This window comes from Haliotis rubra, unplaced genomic scaffold (assembly GCF_003918875.1).
Source record: "Haliotis rubra isolate DU_JTF1 unplaced genomic scaffold, ASM391887v1 Scf82, whole genome shotgun sequence".
In the NCBI taxonomy this organism is placed as follows: domain Eukaryota; kingdom Metazoa; phylum Mollusca; class Gastropoda; order Lepetellida; family Haliotidae; genus Haliotis; species Haliotis rubra.
Genome location: NW_025767546.1, coordinates 351141 through 368312, shown reverse-complemented (window position 1 = coordinate 368312; position 17172 = coordinate 351141). Strand labels below are relative to the sequence as shown.

Sequence of the window (17172 nt, the reverse complement as noted above, 5' to 3'; positions counted from 1 at the left end):
ATTTTGCTGATATCACATGATATCATATAAGTATATGTTGTTGATATCACCTGATGCCATATAAGTATCCCCTCTATGACCGGAGTCAGCTTTGCTGTGGCAAGTCAGAGCAATAAGCAGAGGTTAAGGAAGATTGGCACACATGAAAACACAAACCAAACCAAATATTCACCCATGAAGATATATGTACTGCAGTAAGGCAGGATGCCCCTTCCTGTACTATGGCCAAGAGGTGGACATAAGAGTTTATACGTGGCAAGGAAAGCATTGAAGATAGTAATGGACGGCCTCACCGGGTATGATACAGAGAACCCAGTGTGGTGATGCCCGACCTAGAAAGGCAGATAGTCCTATTCTCTGTTCTGTAGACATTTCCCTGGAGATATTCATAAAAAGTAACAGGTGGTGCTGTCGTTGTCGCTATACTGTCGTTTTGGGGTTTTTCACAGTTGTATTGTAGTCAGCTCATTTTAGTTTGTTTTTGTTGTGCAGGTGTATAGAAATAGTATCACTCCATCTGTATTTGTGTATTCTGCAGGTGCTTTGGGGGCTGCTGTCATTGCATCTCTGATCCTGGGAGCAATTCTGTGTCTCATGGTGATTGCAGTCGCCAGCCGTTACAGGGAGCTGCCGTGCATCGGGCAGCCACATCTGGACACTGAGACAATCCCACTGGACAACTACTCCACGTCCTGATGTGGCACTACTGTTTGATGTGATCCCACGGAGTTGGGACTCAACACCCTTGACAATGCTTAACATAGTGTTAATTCCCACCATGTACATAACCGCAAGCCCTGATGTACATAAGTATCTTGTTTATTGAATGAAATGTGACACAGTTGATGATAAGAGGTGCGTTTGATATGGTAAGGGCTGTTTAGTGGCCATAACGCAGTGAACACGTCGCATACAATACGTTGCATTAATGCAGCTTATGAATGTTACGGGGACATCAAGCAAGACTGAGTGAGCTAAAATGTAACGTCGCATCAGCATTGTACTATCCATATAGCGACAGGTCAAGTAGCGAAACATTGTGTGGATGGGGATACACACACGTACGTCTTGACCCACGTGTCCTCTGCTGATCTGGATACACACATGTCCGTCTTGACCCACTTGTCCTCTGCTGATCTGGATACACACATGTACATCTTGAATCACTTGTCCTCTGCTGATCTGGATACACACATGTACGTCTTGAATCACTTGTCCTCTGCTGATCTGGATACACACATGTACGTCTTGAATCACTTGTCCTCTGCTGATCTGGATAAACACATGTACGTCTTGACCCACTTGTCCTCTGCTGATCTGGATACACACATGTACGTCTTGACCCACTTGTCCTCTGCTGATCTGGATACACACATGTACGTCTTGAATCACTTGTCCTCTGCTGATCTGGATACACACATGTACGTCTTGACCCACTTGTCCTCTGCTGATCTGGATAAACACATGTACGTCTTGACCCACTTGTCCTCTGCTGATCTGGATAAACACATGTACGTCTTGACCCACTTGTCCTCTGCTGATCTGGATACACACATGTACGTCTTGACCCACTTGTCCTCTGCTGATCTGGATAAACACATGTACGTCTTGACCCACTTGTCCTCTGCTGATCTGGATAAACACATGTACGTCTTGTCCTCTGCTGACCCACCCACTTGTCCTCTGCTGATCTGGATAAACACATGTACGTCTTGACCCACTTGTCCTCTGCTGATCTGGATAAACACATGTACGTCTTGACCCACTTGTCCTCTGCTGATCTGGATAAACACATGTACGTCTTGACCCACTTGTCCTCTGCTGATCTGGATAAACACATGTACGTCTTGACCCACTTGTCCTCTGCTGATCTGGATAAACACATGTACGTCTTGACCCACTTGTCCTCTGCTGATCTGGATACACACATGTACGTCTTGACCCACTTGTCCTCTGCTGATCTGGATAAACACATGTACGTCTTGACCCACTTGTCCTCTGCTGATCTGGATAAACACATGTACGTCTTGACCCACTTGTCCTCTGCTGATCTGGATAAACACATGTACGTCTTGACCCACTTGTCCTCTGCTGATCTGGATAAACACATGTACGTCTTGACTCACTTGTCCTCTGCTGATCTGGATACACACACGTACGTCTTGACTCACTTGTCCTCTGCTGATCCGAATACACACATGTACGTCTTGACTCACTTGTCCTCTGCTGATCCGAATACACACACGTACGTCTTGACTCACTTGTCCTCTGCTGATCTGGATGCACACATGTACGTCTTGACTCACTTGTCCTCTGCTGATCCGAATACACACATGTACGTCTTGACTCACTTGTCCTCTGCTGATCCGAATACACACATGTACGTCTTGACCCACTTGTCCTCTGCTGATCTGAATACACATGTACGTCTTGACTCACTTGTCCTCTGCTGATCCAAATACACACATGTACGTCTTGACCCACTTGTACTTTAGTGATCCGAATACACACAATTCCTTCCGAAAATTATATATTCATAAAATTAATTCATTTATGGGTATTTCAAGTAAATGTTCCTACATTGTACCCCTGTTCTGAATTCATTCAAGGGGTAAACATGTTACGAGTTCATATGGTCGTGGTCAAGAAAAGAACTCTACAAATTTAGATGCAGAATTGCTCAGTTTGAATTGGGCGATATGAAGATCAGCGTGTTAATTAATATGCATTGTGTCACATCCAAGTAAAGGAGAATGAAGTGCGTGTCTCTATGAATTGTCTGGTCTACGTTAGGTGAAAATTGTTACCAATACTGATATATCTACGTTGTAATTTTAGTAGTAAAAACAGTGCCTTGCTTTGGGAGTGTGAGTTTGAATCCAGGACTCAATTCAAACCGAAAAAGTGCTGGAATCTCTATGTTCTTGAGAAAGTGTTATCCCAAAACATTTCTCAAAGGCATTGTGTCTTATGCCTGTTGTCGCAGTTTCTAATGGTTTTATTGCGTTTTACATAAGGTAAGACTCCAGGTATAAATCAGTAAAGCGAATAATGCATATTTATAAAAGGACAATTAGATGACGCATTTTGAAACTTTCACCTGAATTAATAACCGATCAAAGAATGCATGTTCCAATCACTTACGTTCAATAGTGATGGAATTGTCACTGTGTTTACATCCGGGGGTGTATGTTACTTGCCGCTGAAGTACGCCTCGCCAACACTGGTTATGTAATTGATTTATTGACAATAATCTCTCATAACGTGGAATAATGTATGTTATATTCAGGAAAGTATGGATGTATCTGAGATGGAAACACGGAATGCACCCGAGACTCTGATTGTAACGTTGTGAGACTTGCATCGACCAGATCCTTGGACTGAGCGATGCACATCTTGACAATCAATCAATTCTCTTTGTTGACTATTTACATCAAGAAAGACGACGACAATGAAACGTATTTTTATGTCAAGACCGAAAGTGTCTTTGAAACCAGCTATACAACTGTCCTGATTTTGTCACTAAATCAATAAGTCATCACTTGTCGTCCGCTGAATCATGGTCGGCGCCTACTACATCCAGACTTCCCTCGAAGAAGAAAAGCTGTTTGGTCTCACCAGTGAAAGCCTTCGGATGACCTGATCTTGTATACGATGTCAGCCGGGACGAAGAAAGGGGCGGGGCAATAAACGATTAAATCTTCTGAGAGATTATCACAACGATTTTTTTGTAATATGAAAAAACCAAAAAACGTGAACTTCTTCACCTGTGAGCCTGCACTATGGCAATATTTTCGATTTCCTTAACCTGTAACCACACATACAGATCAGGACACCACTACTGTGACAACCTTAACCTGTAACCACACATACAGATCAGGGCACCACTACTGGGACAACTTTAACCACACATACAGATTAGGACACCACTACTGGGACAACTTTAACCTGTAACCACACATACAGATCAGGACACCACTACTGGGACAACTTTAACCTGTAACCACACATACAGATCAGGACACCACTACTGTGACAACTTTAACCTGTAACCACACATACAGATCAGGACACCACTACTGGGACAACTTTAACCACACATACAGATCAGGACACCACTACTGGGACAACTTTAACCTGTAACCACACATACAGATCAGGACACCACTACTGGGACAACTTTAACCTGTAACCACACATACAGATCAGGACACCACTACTGGGACAACTTTAACCTGTAACCACACATACAGATCAGGACACCACTACTGGGACAACTTTAACCTGTAACCACACATACAGATCAGGACACCACTACTGGGACAACTTTAACCTGTAACCACACATACAGATCAGGACACCACCACACTGGGACAACTTTAACCTGTAACCACACATACAGATCAGGACACCACTACTGGGACAACTTTAACCACACATACAGATCAGGACACCACTACTGGGACAACTTTAACCTGTAACCACACATACAGATCAGGACACCACTACTGGGACAACTTTAACCTGTAACCACACATACAGATCAGGACACAGGACACCACCATACAGATCAGGACACCACTACTGGGACAACTTTGTAACCACACATACAGATCAGGACACCACTACTGGGACAACTTTAACCTGTAACCACACATACAGATCAGGACACCACTACTGGGACAACTTTAACCTGTAACCACACATACAGATCAGGACACCACTACTGGGACAACTTTAACCTGTAACCACCACAGATCAGGACAGACTCAGGACACCACTACTGGGACAACTTTAACCACACATACAGATCAGGACACCACTACTGGGACAACTTTAACCTGTAACCACACATACAGATCAGGACACCACTACTGGGACAACTTTAACCTGTAACACACACAGATCAGGACCACTACTGGGACAACTTTTAACCTGTAACAGGGACAACTACTGGGACAACTTTAACCACACATACAGATCAGGACACCACTACTGGGACAACTTTAACCTGTACACACACTACAGATCAGGACACCACTACTACAACTTTAACCTGGACACAGATCAGGACACCACTACTGGGACAACTTTAACCTGTAACCACACATACAGATCAGGACACCACTACTGGGACAACTTTAACCTGTAACCACACATACAGATCAGGACACCACTACTGGGACAACTTTAACCTGTAACCACACATACAGATCAGGACACCACTACAGATCAGATCAGGACACCACTACTGGGACAACTTTAACCTGTAACCACACATACAGATCAGGACACCACTACTGGGACAACTTTAACCTGTAACCACACATACAGATCAGGACACCACTACTGGGACAACTTTAACCTGTAACCACACATACAGATCAGGACACCACTACTGGGACAACTTCAAACCACACATACAGATCAGGACACCACTACTGGGACAACTTTGTAACCTGTAACCACTACTGGGACAACTACAGATCAGGACACCACTACTGGGACAACTTTAACACTGTAACCACACATACAGATCAGGACACCACTACTGGGACAACTTTAACCTGTAACCACACATACAGATCAGGACACCACTACTGGGACAACTTTAACCTGTAACCACACATACAGATCACCCACTACTGGGACAACTTTAACCTGTAACCACACATACAGATCAGGACACCACTACTGGGACAACTTTAACCTACAGATCAGGACACACACATTACAGATCAGGACACCACTACTGGGACAACTTTAACCTGTAACCACACATACAGATCAGGACACCACTACTGGGACAACTTCAGGACTGTAACCTGGGACACACACATACAGATCAGGACACCACTACTGGGACAACTTCAACCTGTAACCACACATACAGATCAGGACACCACTACTGGGACAACTTTAAAATGTAACCACACATACAGATCAGGACACCACTACTGTGACAACTTTAACCTGTAACCACACATACAGATCAGGACACCACTACTGTGACAACTTTAACCTGTAACCACACATACAGATCAGGACACCACTACTGGGACAACTTTAACCTGTAACCACACATACAGATCAGGACACCACTACTGGGACAACTTTAACCTGTAACCACACATACAGATCAGGGCACCACTACTGGGACAACTTTAACCACACATACAGATCAGGACACCACTACTGTGACAACTTTAACCCTGTAACCACACATACAGATCAGGACACCACTACTGGGACAACTTTAACCTGTAACCACACATACAGATTAGGACACCACTACTGGGACAACTTTAACCTGTAACCACACATACAGATCAGGACACCACTACTGGGACAACTTTAACCACACATACAGACTAGGACACCACTACTGGGACAACTTTAACCACACAGAAAGCATGGATATGTTTTTAATGACACATTTCGTAGCAGAAGCATAAGGCTGTTTATCGTCGAAAAGCGATATACGCTTTCAAATTTCACTCCAAATCGCTGGACATTGCCTCATTTCCTCCGTAAGTACTGATCACCCGTGATCAAGCAAAAACAATACACTACATACAATAATGAAGCAAATGCGACTGTCCTCACCAAGAAGAACTTTTATCTCAGTCTTTAACAAATTATTTGGCACATGATACAAGGCACCTTATTACAGGCACATGATACAAGGCACCTTATTACAGGCACATGATACAAGGCACCTTATTACAGGCACATGATACAAGGCACCTTATTACAGGCACATGATACAAGGCACCTTATTACAGGCACATGATACAAGGCACCTTATTACAGGCACATGATACAAGGCACCTTATTACAGGCACATGATACAAGGCACCTTATTACAGGCACATGATACAAGGCACCTTATTACAGGCACATGATACAAGGCACCTTATTACAGGCACAAGGCACTTATTACAGGCACATGATACAAGGCACCTTATTACAGGCACATGATACACATGATACAAGGCACCTTATTACAGGCACATGATACAAGGCACCTTATTACAGGCACATGATACAAGGCACCTTATTACAGGCACATGATACAAGGCACCTTATTACAGGCACATGATACAAGGCACCTTATTACAGGCACCATTACGGGCACATGATACATTACGGGCATACAAGGCACTTATTACAGGCACATGATACAAGGCACCTTATTACAGGCACATGATACAAGGCACCTTATTACAGGCACATGATGATACAAGGGCACCTTATTACGGGCACATGATACAAGGCACCTTATTACGGGCACATGATACAAGGCACCTTATTACAGGCACATGACAACAATACACATTATTATTACAGGCACCTTATGATACAAGGCACCTTACAGGCACATTATACAAGGGCACCTTATTACAGGCACACCTTATTACAGATACAAGGCACCTTTATTACAGGCACATGATACAAGGCACCTTATTACAGGCACATGATACAAGGCACCTTATTACAGGCACATGATACAAGGCACCTTATTACAGGCACATGATACAAGGCACCTTATTACAGGCACATGATACAAGGCACCTTATTACAGGCACATGATACAAGGCACCTTATTACAGGCACATGATACAAGGCACCTTATTACAGGGCACATGATACAAGGCACCTTATTACAGGCACATGATACAAGGCACCTTATTACAGGCACAGGGCACATGAGGCACCTTATTACAGGGCACATGATACAAGGCACCTTATTACAGGCACATGATACATGATACAAGGCACCTTATTACAGGCACATGATACAAGGCACCTTTATTACAGGCACATGATACAAGGCACTTTATTACAGGCACATGATACAAGGCACCTTATTACAGGCATGATTAAGGCGCACATGATACAAGGCACTTTATTACAGGCACATGATACAACCTTATTACAGGCACAAGGCACAAATTACAGGCACAGGCTATACAAGGCACCTTATTACAGGCACATACAAGGCACCTTTTACAGGCAAAGGTCGACAATGAATGTGATATTCGGACATGATGCAAAACAACGTAATCCCAAAGGTCGAAATGAATGTGATAAACTCGTGAAATAACGTAATCCCGTCAAATCCGGCCACAAATCATGAAACCGAGAGAGAGAAAGGGAGCGAGAATACATTTCAATTTCCCGTTTCAGAATGTCCCTTACTGTATTCCATAGAAAATAATGTTGCCGAACGACAATTTTCTGTTTTGTCCCTATGCCATAAACACAATTAACTCAAGTCTTTATGTCTGGTTTTATGACGCCGTACAAACACTCTACCATATTGCCAATATCTTATAGAAGACCGACGCAAACTGCCTCCATACCCTTTGATGACACTTGTTTCAATAAATATTTCAGCTGCGCTTCGAAATCGATGGAATTTTAATCTAGAAAGTATGGAGTATAGATCGGGTATTGTCACGTCAGTTTGTAGCTCACATAAATGAGATACAGGACGTGGAGGTCCAATTAGAATTATTGGATACAGGCAGTACAGGCCCTGATCAAACTGGTACTCCCTGGGGTACACAGACAGCATCTTAATGTAATGACGCTTCTTCAGCGGGGATGGTGCCAGAGCGGAAGAAGGGTGTACTGATGTGTTATAAGGCTGCCATAGATGAGCTGTATAGGCGCCGCTCCGGGGAGTTGCTGGCATTTGGGGGTTCTTGTTTTTCAGTGTTTCTGCATAAATGTTCTACCGAGATGCAAGTTTCTATCTTTAAAAGTTTTCGTCAAATTCAACAGTACGTATCCTGGAACTGTATAATAAAAGTACTTCACTGTACATAGTTTCAGGTTTCTATATATGGAATATTGATAATAAGTAAGAACGACACTCGAGTACTTATATTACCTCGAAGGTTATCGACCACCCGGAAAGACATATTGGTGCGCTGTAAAGCTGCAGTTGGTGATGGGTGGCTGGAGAGACGGCCGGGCACTGACAGGTAAGGCCTGGTGATACCACGTAATGTCGTCACATTTGGGTTACAGGAGAAATAGTTGTACTATTTAGGTTTAACATAATTCTTCATCACTTGAAAGAAGTTAGTAGCTGTTTTATCATCTATTGGTTCAATAAACTTGTATGCTTCATGTATTACTAAGTAGTAATTTATCTTGTCTGTTCTATATATGACTATAAGTAGTAATATATCTTGTGGGTTGTATATATGGCAAAGAAGTAATATATCTTGTCTGTTCTATATATGACAAAGCAGTTATATATCTTGTGGGTTCTATATATGGCAAAGTAGTAATATATCTTGTCTGTTCTATACATGACAAAGTAGTAATATATCTTGAGTGTTCTATATATGACACAAGAGTGTTATATCTTGTCTGTTCTATATATGACACAGGAGTGTCATATCTTGTCTGTTCTATGTATGATAAAGTAGTAATATATCTTGTTTGTTCTATATATGACACAGGAGTGTTATATCTTGTTTGTTCTATATATGACACAGGAGTGTTATATCTTGTCTTATTCTATATATGACAAAGTAGTAATATATCTTGTCTGTTCTATATATGACACAGGAGTGTTATATCTTGTTTGTTCTATATATGACACAGGAGTGTCATATCTTGTCTGTTCTATATATGATAAAGTAGTAATATATCTTGTTTGTTCTATATATGATAATGTGGTAATATATCTTGTCTGTTCTATATATGACAAAGTAGTAATATATCTTGTCTGTTCTATATATGACACAGGAGTGTTATATCTTGTTTGTTCTATATATGATAAAGTGGCAATATATCTTGTCTCTTCTATATATGACAAACTAGTAATATATCTTGTCTCTTCTATATACACGCACACACACACATACATTCATATCTGTTCTATATTTAAAGTGTAATATTCTTAAATGTCATATCTGAGTCTGTTCATAAAGTAGTATGACATTCAGTAGTCAAATATTCATTGTAGGTATGGATAGTTCTTGTCTGTTCTATATATTGTAGGTTGGATATATAACAAAGTAGTGGTATATCTTGTCTGCTCTATATGTGACAAAGTAGTAATATATCTTGTCTGTTCTATATTTGACAAAGTAGTTATATATCTTGTCTGTTCTATACATGACAAAGTAGTAATATATCTTGAGTGTTCTATATATGACACAAGAGTGTTATATCTTGTCTGTTCTATATATGACAAAGTAGTAATATATCTTGTCTGTTCTATATATGACAAAGTAGTAATATATCTTGTTTGTTCTATATATGACACAGGAGTGTTATATCTTGTTTGTTCTATATATGACACAGGAGTGTTATATCTTGTCTTATTCTATATATGACAAAGTAGTAATATATCTTGTCTGTTCTATATATGACACAGGAGTGTTATATCTTGTTTGTTCTATATATGACACAGGAGTGTCATATCTTGTCTGTTCTATATATGATAAAGTAGTAATATATCTTGTTTGTTCTATATATGATAATGTGGTAATATATCTAGTCTGTTCTATATATGACAAAGTAGTAATATATCTTGTCTGTTCTATATATGACACAGGAGTGTTATATCTTGTTTGTTCTATATATGATAAAGTGGCAATATATCTTGTCTCTTCTATATATGACAAACTAGTAATATATCTTTCTGTTCTACGCACACGCACACACACACATTCATTCATTCATTCATTTATTCATTCTTGTCTGTTCTATATATGACAGAGTAGTCAAATATATTGTAGGTTGGATATCTAACAAAGTAGTTGTATATCTTGTCTGCTCTATATGTGACAAAGTAGTAATATATCTTGTCTGTTCTATATTTGACAAAGTAGTTATATATCTTGTCTGTTCTATATTTGACAAAGTAGTAATATATCTTGTTTGTTCTATATATGACACAGGAGTGTTATATCTTGTTTGTTCTATATATGATAAAGTAGTAATATATCTTGTCTGTTCTATATATGACACAGGAGTGTTATATCTTGTCTGTTCTATATATGACAAAGTAGTAATATATCTTGTCTGTTCTATATATGACAAAGTAGTAATATATCTTGTCTGTTCTATATATGACACAGGAGTGTTATATCTTGTTTGTTCTATATATGATAAAGTGGCAATATATCTTGTCTCTTCTATATATGACAAACTAGTAATATATCTTTCTGTTCTACGCACACGCACACACACACACATTCATTCATTAATTCATTCTTGTCTGTTCTATATATGACAAAGTAGTAATATATCTTGTCTGTTCTATATATGACAAAGTAGACATATCTTGTCTGTTCTAGACACAGGAGTGTTATATCTTGTTTGTTCTATATATGATAAAGTGGTAATATATCTTGTCTCTTCTATATATGACAAACTAGTAATATATCTTGTCTGTTCTATATATGACAAAGTAGTAAACTATATTGTGGGTTGGGTATCAACAAAGTAGTGGTATTCATTCATTCATATGTGACAAAGTAGTAATATATCTTGTCTGTTCTATATTTGACTTGTTGTCTGTTCTATATATGACAAAGTAGTAAAATATATTGTAGGTTGGGTATCTAACAAAGTAGTGGTATATCTTGTCTGTTCTATATGTGACAAAGTAGTAATATATCTTGTCTGTTCTATATTTGACAAAGTAGTTATATATCTTGTCTGTTCTATATTTGACAAAGTAGTAAACTATATTGTGGGTTGGGTATCTAACAAAGTAGTGGTATATCTTGTCTGTTCTATATTTGACAAAGTAGTAAACTATATTGTGGGTTGGGTATCTAACAAAGTAGTGGTATATCTTGTCTGTTCTATATTTGACAAAGTAGTAAACTATATTGTGGGTTGGGTATCTAACAAAGTAGTGGTATATCTTGTCTGTTCTATATTTGACAAAGTAGTAAACTATATTGTGGGTTGGGTATCTAACAAAGTAGTGGTATATCTTGTCTGTTAGTGTAGTATTTATGTCGTGTAGGTTGTTCATACGAGGAAGACGTGTAACATGGGCTGTATAGATGAGGACGTAGTGTAACATGGGCTGTATAGATGAGGACGTAGTGTAACATGGGCTGTATAGATGAGGACGTAGTGTAACATGGGCTGTATAGATGAGGACGAACGTGGGTGTATACATGGGACGCTGTATATAGATGAGGACGTAGTGTAACATGGGCTGTATAGATGAGGACGTAGTGTAACATGGGCTGTATAGATGAGGACGTAGTGTAACATGGGCTGTATAGATGAGGACGTAGTGTAACATGGGCTGTATAGATGAGGACGTAGTGTAACATGGGCTGTATAGATGAGGAAGACGTGTAACATGGGCTGTTTAGATGAGGGACGACGTAGTGTAACATGGGCTGTATAGATGAGGACGTAGTGTAACATGGGCTGTATAGATGAGGACGTAGTGTAACATGGGCTGTATAGATGAGGACGTAGTGTAACATGGGCTGTATAGATGAGGACGTAGTGTAACATGGGCTGTATAGATGAGGACGTAGTGTAACATGGGCTGTATAGATGAGGACGTAGTGTAACATGGAGCTGTATAGATGAGGACGTAGTGTAACATGGGCTGTATAGATGAGGAAGACGTGTAACATGGGCTGTATAGATGAGGACGTAGTGTAACATGGGCTGTATAGATGAGGACGTAGTGTAACATGGGCTGTATAGATGAGGACGTAGTGTAACATGGGCTGTATAGATGAGGACGTAGTGTAACATGGGCTGTATAGATGAGGACGTAGTGTAACATGGGCTGTATAGATGAGGACGTAGTGTAACATGGGCTGTATAGATGAGGACGTAGTGTAACATGGGCTGTATAGATGAGGACGTAGTGTAACATGGGCTGTATAGATGAGGACGTAGTGTAACATGGGCTGTATAGATGAGGACGTAGTGTAACATGGGCTGTATAGATGAGGAAGACGTGTAACATGGGCTGTATAGATGAGGACGTAGTGTAACATGGGCTGTATAGATGAGGACGTAGTGTAACATGGGCTGTATAGATGAGGACGTAGTGTAACATGCGTAGTGTGGTAACTTCAGGGTATAATATATCATATGGTCATAATGTTGTAAGCCAGAGATTGTATGGCAAAACACTGTTATATTGTGTCGTTTAATTATGTGACATAGCACTGTTATAACCTACGGCGTTGTTATCGAGGGTGTTTCATAGGACTATCAAGTGTGGTGCTTTATATTGTATCATAGAGTTTCAGCAACTCAAAGGTATGTAGCTTAAGTACACAAGCGGGATTGTAGACGGTGGACACATGTGGGGTTGTAGACTGTGGACACATGTGGGATTGTAGACTGTGGATACATGTGGGATTGTAGACTGTGGACACATGCAGGTATGTTGCTTATGGCCACCGATAGACATGTAGCCTACGGACACATGTTGGTATGTAGACAATGGACACATGCAGATACGTTGCTTATGGCCACCGATACATATGTAGTCTACGGACACGTGTTGGTATGTCGACTGTGGACACACACCGGTCATCCTGTTTGTATGTATGGATCTATGGATTTGTATACTACCATTATACTGACAGTGTGACGGACACACATACCCGAGTACTGGAACTGTCCATCAATACATCTCTGATCACCGACTGATCAAGTGGAAGGCAATTACTACAAGACTACGACAGTAGAACAACACGCCCGATATAGACCTCTCTGCCTTCAAGGGTTTTATTGATCCCAGCCAAGGAAATGTAGCATGGCAACCAAGTCGGAAAATATTGTCACGAATAATTTTCTGGGGTCTTTCAAAAGTATAGCCTAGGATGAAAGAGGGCGAGAAACAAACACGTAATTACTATGTACAGCCTCACCAAGATGGTAGGGCAGACACTGTGTAGTGTCTTCTGCGTACATCCCTCTATCTATCACCGAAGGCTGAAAATGTTGAACGTCAACAGGTCCGAGAGTTGTGGCCTTCTTCAGTGTTTGTACTACAAACGTTGTGAACGTGTTTTCATAACCAATGGCATATATGATGAGACACATTAATAGATGAGAATAGTATTGATTTACTGTTATAAAGTTAGATTCATATATGTATTATATCTTCGACAGGTTGGAAGCCTTCAGACAGCGGCTCTCCCGTGTTGTACTTGGGCGGTGAAGATGGTAGACAGGTGTGAAGAATGTAACCAGGTTGATGTGGAAACCAAGCGATATCTGCAGGAACACATTCTGTGTCACCAGTTGCGTGATTATGAAAGTTAGGAAAACAACAGCTAAAGTTTGTAGCCAGCTGTGACGACACTGATCACGCTTCGGAAGGTTATATATTCCAGGAAAGTGATTGTGATATCATTTGTAATGAATCAAGATCAGATGTTCCAAGTTTACCGCACCATGTCAAGATGGGTGGCTACTTTTCTCTGAGCAAGATTTACGCAGTGTGCTTTGTTGTATCAGCGGGCCTCACGCTCACATCGCTCATACGATTCAACGTAACGTGGACGACGCCTTCTGCCCGACGGGGCCACCCTGCAACACTTACTGTGTGTCCTGACGTCTTAGCGCGGATGACGAGAGGACGCTGGGTAGCCCGGAATGTTTCACTGAAGGAGAGACAAAGATTGGACGCGTTTGTGTCCACGATGCGACAACAATATAAACTTCCTATAACGATGCAGCGGAAGGACGGACAGTGTGGCAATGTCTCCTATGCTTCCGACATCCGTGCCCATAGTGTTCTTCGTTATTTCCGAGCGATGTGTGATCCTAGTGGTCGGACCCCGTGCTGCAAGGATACAATGTGTAAAGCAGGGTCGCCGGAGGAATGTCTATGTCCTACCTGCTACGATCTCCGCCGGGATGTCCATTCCGAGTTGGCCAGTTGGGAGCCAGATGACGTCCGATGCAGGTTCCGCCTGTTTAGCACCGAGGATGCATGTCGTCTGCTAGCGGGGTCCTCACTGCTGGTGGCGGGGGACTCTCTGATGCGGCAGCTGTATGTGTCCCTGCTGCTCATCCTCACAGGAAATGCCCGTGACGGCGCTTTAGGAAACAACATACCCCACGGTAACTATTCTATACCTTTCTAACTACTGTCTTCAGCAATGCGGTGGTCACTTGAACACTTTGCTATCATAACAGGGTCACTGGTAGTCTAATTGTCAAAGTACCGGAAATAGCGGAAAATATTTTTTATGTACCCGGATCTGCTCATCAGGGAACACGAATCAAAGTTTTGACAAATTTATGATCAGTCAGCAAGCTATGTGTTTCATGGATTTATCTGTTATATCTTTACAAATGTTACAAATGTTCCCCATGTACTATTTGTGACACGTAGCTCCTATCACCAACAGTGTAACTATCATCGATTACCAAATGTCGCACACTTTTATATTTGGTAGTATTTATCCACAACTACCTCAATGTTTGACAAATTTGTTTCTGCATATAACTTTCATTTTTTCACGAAATGTTTAATCCCTATCTTGCTTTCGTCGCTATATGGCTGAAACAATGCAAATGCGATATACTTCATTAATCCATACCACAATATCGAGACATCTTTCCTTCACAGACATGCGCACGAGATGTTCCGGCATGAACCAGTTCACGGACAAGGCGTGTCGCCGGTATATGCTGACGGACAAGGCTGTGTGTAGCGGTAGTGTCAACATTGGCTTCAGAGTGCGCACAAGGGCTGCGTATGTTGATAATTTTTTATCTGACATCAGGTCTTTGACCGGCATCGGACGCTCCATAGTACTGGTGGGATTCGGCCAGCATGATGCCCTCAGCGTTCCCTTTGTCAAGTTACATTTCCTACTTCCGGTGCTCAAATATATGAAGTCAGCCATGTTGAAATGGCCTCGAATGGTTTGGGCCTCGGTTCACTCTTTTGGAGTCCTTGCCTTTGCGTCAGAGCGCAATGCAACGTTGGTGCGTGACTACAACAGACAAATCAGCGAGTTCCTGGCGACGTGGGGTGTCCCTGTGATAGATACATTCAACATGACACTCGGTACCGTCAGCGTCGACGGGGTGCACTATGGGCAAGGCGTTAACGTGGCCAAAGCGCAACTCTTTCTCAATTATCTTTTCGAGGAGAAATTAAAAGGCCAGTGGTAAATCAGCAGTATTTGTAAGAAAGAAAGGAGGCATTTAGTGTTTAGTTACTGCTCTGAAAGTATAACAAGCCTCATGCGTGCCAGTTGTTTGAACGTGGTTGTACAGGCTGTTGTTTGAGTATGACGTGCTGCATTGTTGGGCTATGGCACCACTGTTTTGACACATGGTGTTGAACCATAAGATTTCATTGTCGTTTCAGAACAAGTGACTGGTATATACACGACATGCATAGAAGTGTTGTTACGATAAGATGACAACTAACGACAAACAGTTTTTTGTTTACGAATGCACGTGCACTTTACAAAAGGCGTTACAGTTAGATAGCGCACTACTGGTGTGTTCTGTGAGATGACACACTACAGGCGTGTTCTGTGTGTTGCCGCACTACAGGTGTGTTCTGTGTGTTGACGCACTACAGGTGTGTTCTGTGTGTTGCCGCACTACAGGTGTGTTCTGTGTGTTGCCGCACTACAGGTGTGTTCTGTGTGTTGCCGCACTACAGGTGTGTTCTGTGTGTTGCCGCACTACAGGTGTGTTCTGTGTGTTGCCGCACTACAGGTGTGTTCTGTGTGTTGCCGCACTACAGGTGTGTTCTGTGTGTTGGCGCACTACAGGTGTGTTCTGTGTGTTGCCGCACTACAGGTGTGTTCTGTGTTGCCGCACTACAGGTGTGTTCTGTGTGTTGCCGCACTACAGGTGTGTTCTGTGTGTTGGCGCACTACAGGCGTGTTCTGTGTGTTGCCGCACTACAGGTGTGTTCTGTGTGTTGCCGCACTACAGGTGTTATCTGTGTTGCCGCACTACAGGCGTGTTCTGTGTGTTGGCGCACTACAGGTGTGTTCTGTGTGTTGCCGCACTACAGGTGTGTTCTGTGTGTTGCCGCACTACAGGTGTGTTCTGTGTGTTGCCGCACTACAGGTGTGTTCTGTGTGTTGCCGCACTACAGGTGTGTTCTGTGTGTTGCCGCACTACAGGTGTGTTCTGTGTGTTGCCGCACTACAGGTGTGTTCT

General features: G+C 41.7%; 2 protein-coding genes across 2 annotated transcripts in view; both read left to right on the top strand.

Moving 5' to 3' along the window:
- Positions 1 to 844, top strand: part of LOC124262044 — a 32099-nt gene extending 31255 nt beyond the window's left edge. Inside the window, exon 18 of the mRNA XM_046696466.1 lies at positions 539 to 844. Coding sequence (XP_046552422.1) covers positions 539 to 696 — 158 coding nt within the window. The 3' untranslated portion in view covers positions 697 to 844. The remainder of the gene's footprint in view (positions 1 to 538) is intronic.
- A 7882-nt stretch (positions 845 to 8726) lies between these two features.
- On the top strand, positions 8727 to 16601 carry LOC124262020. The gene is made up of 3 exons (XM_046696439.1): positions 8727 to 8993; positions 14143 to 15099; positions 15611 to 16601. The coding sequence occupies exons 2-3, from the start codon at positions 14436 to 14438 to the stop codon at positions 16159 to 16161; spliced, it is 1215 nt and encodes a 404-aa protein (XP_046552395.1). The 5' UTR covers positions 8727 to 8993; positions 14143 to 14435; the 3' UTR covers positions 16162 to 16601.
- Positions 16602 to 17172: the final 571 nt, after the last annotated feature.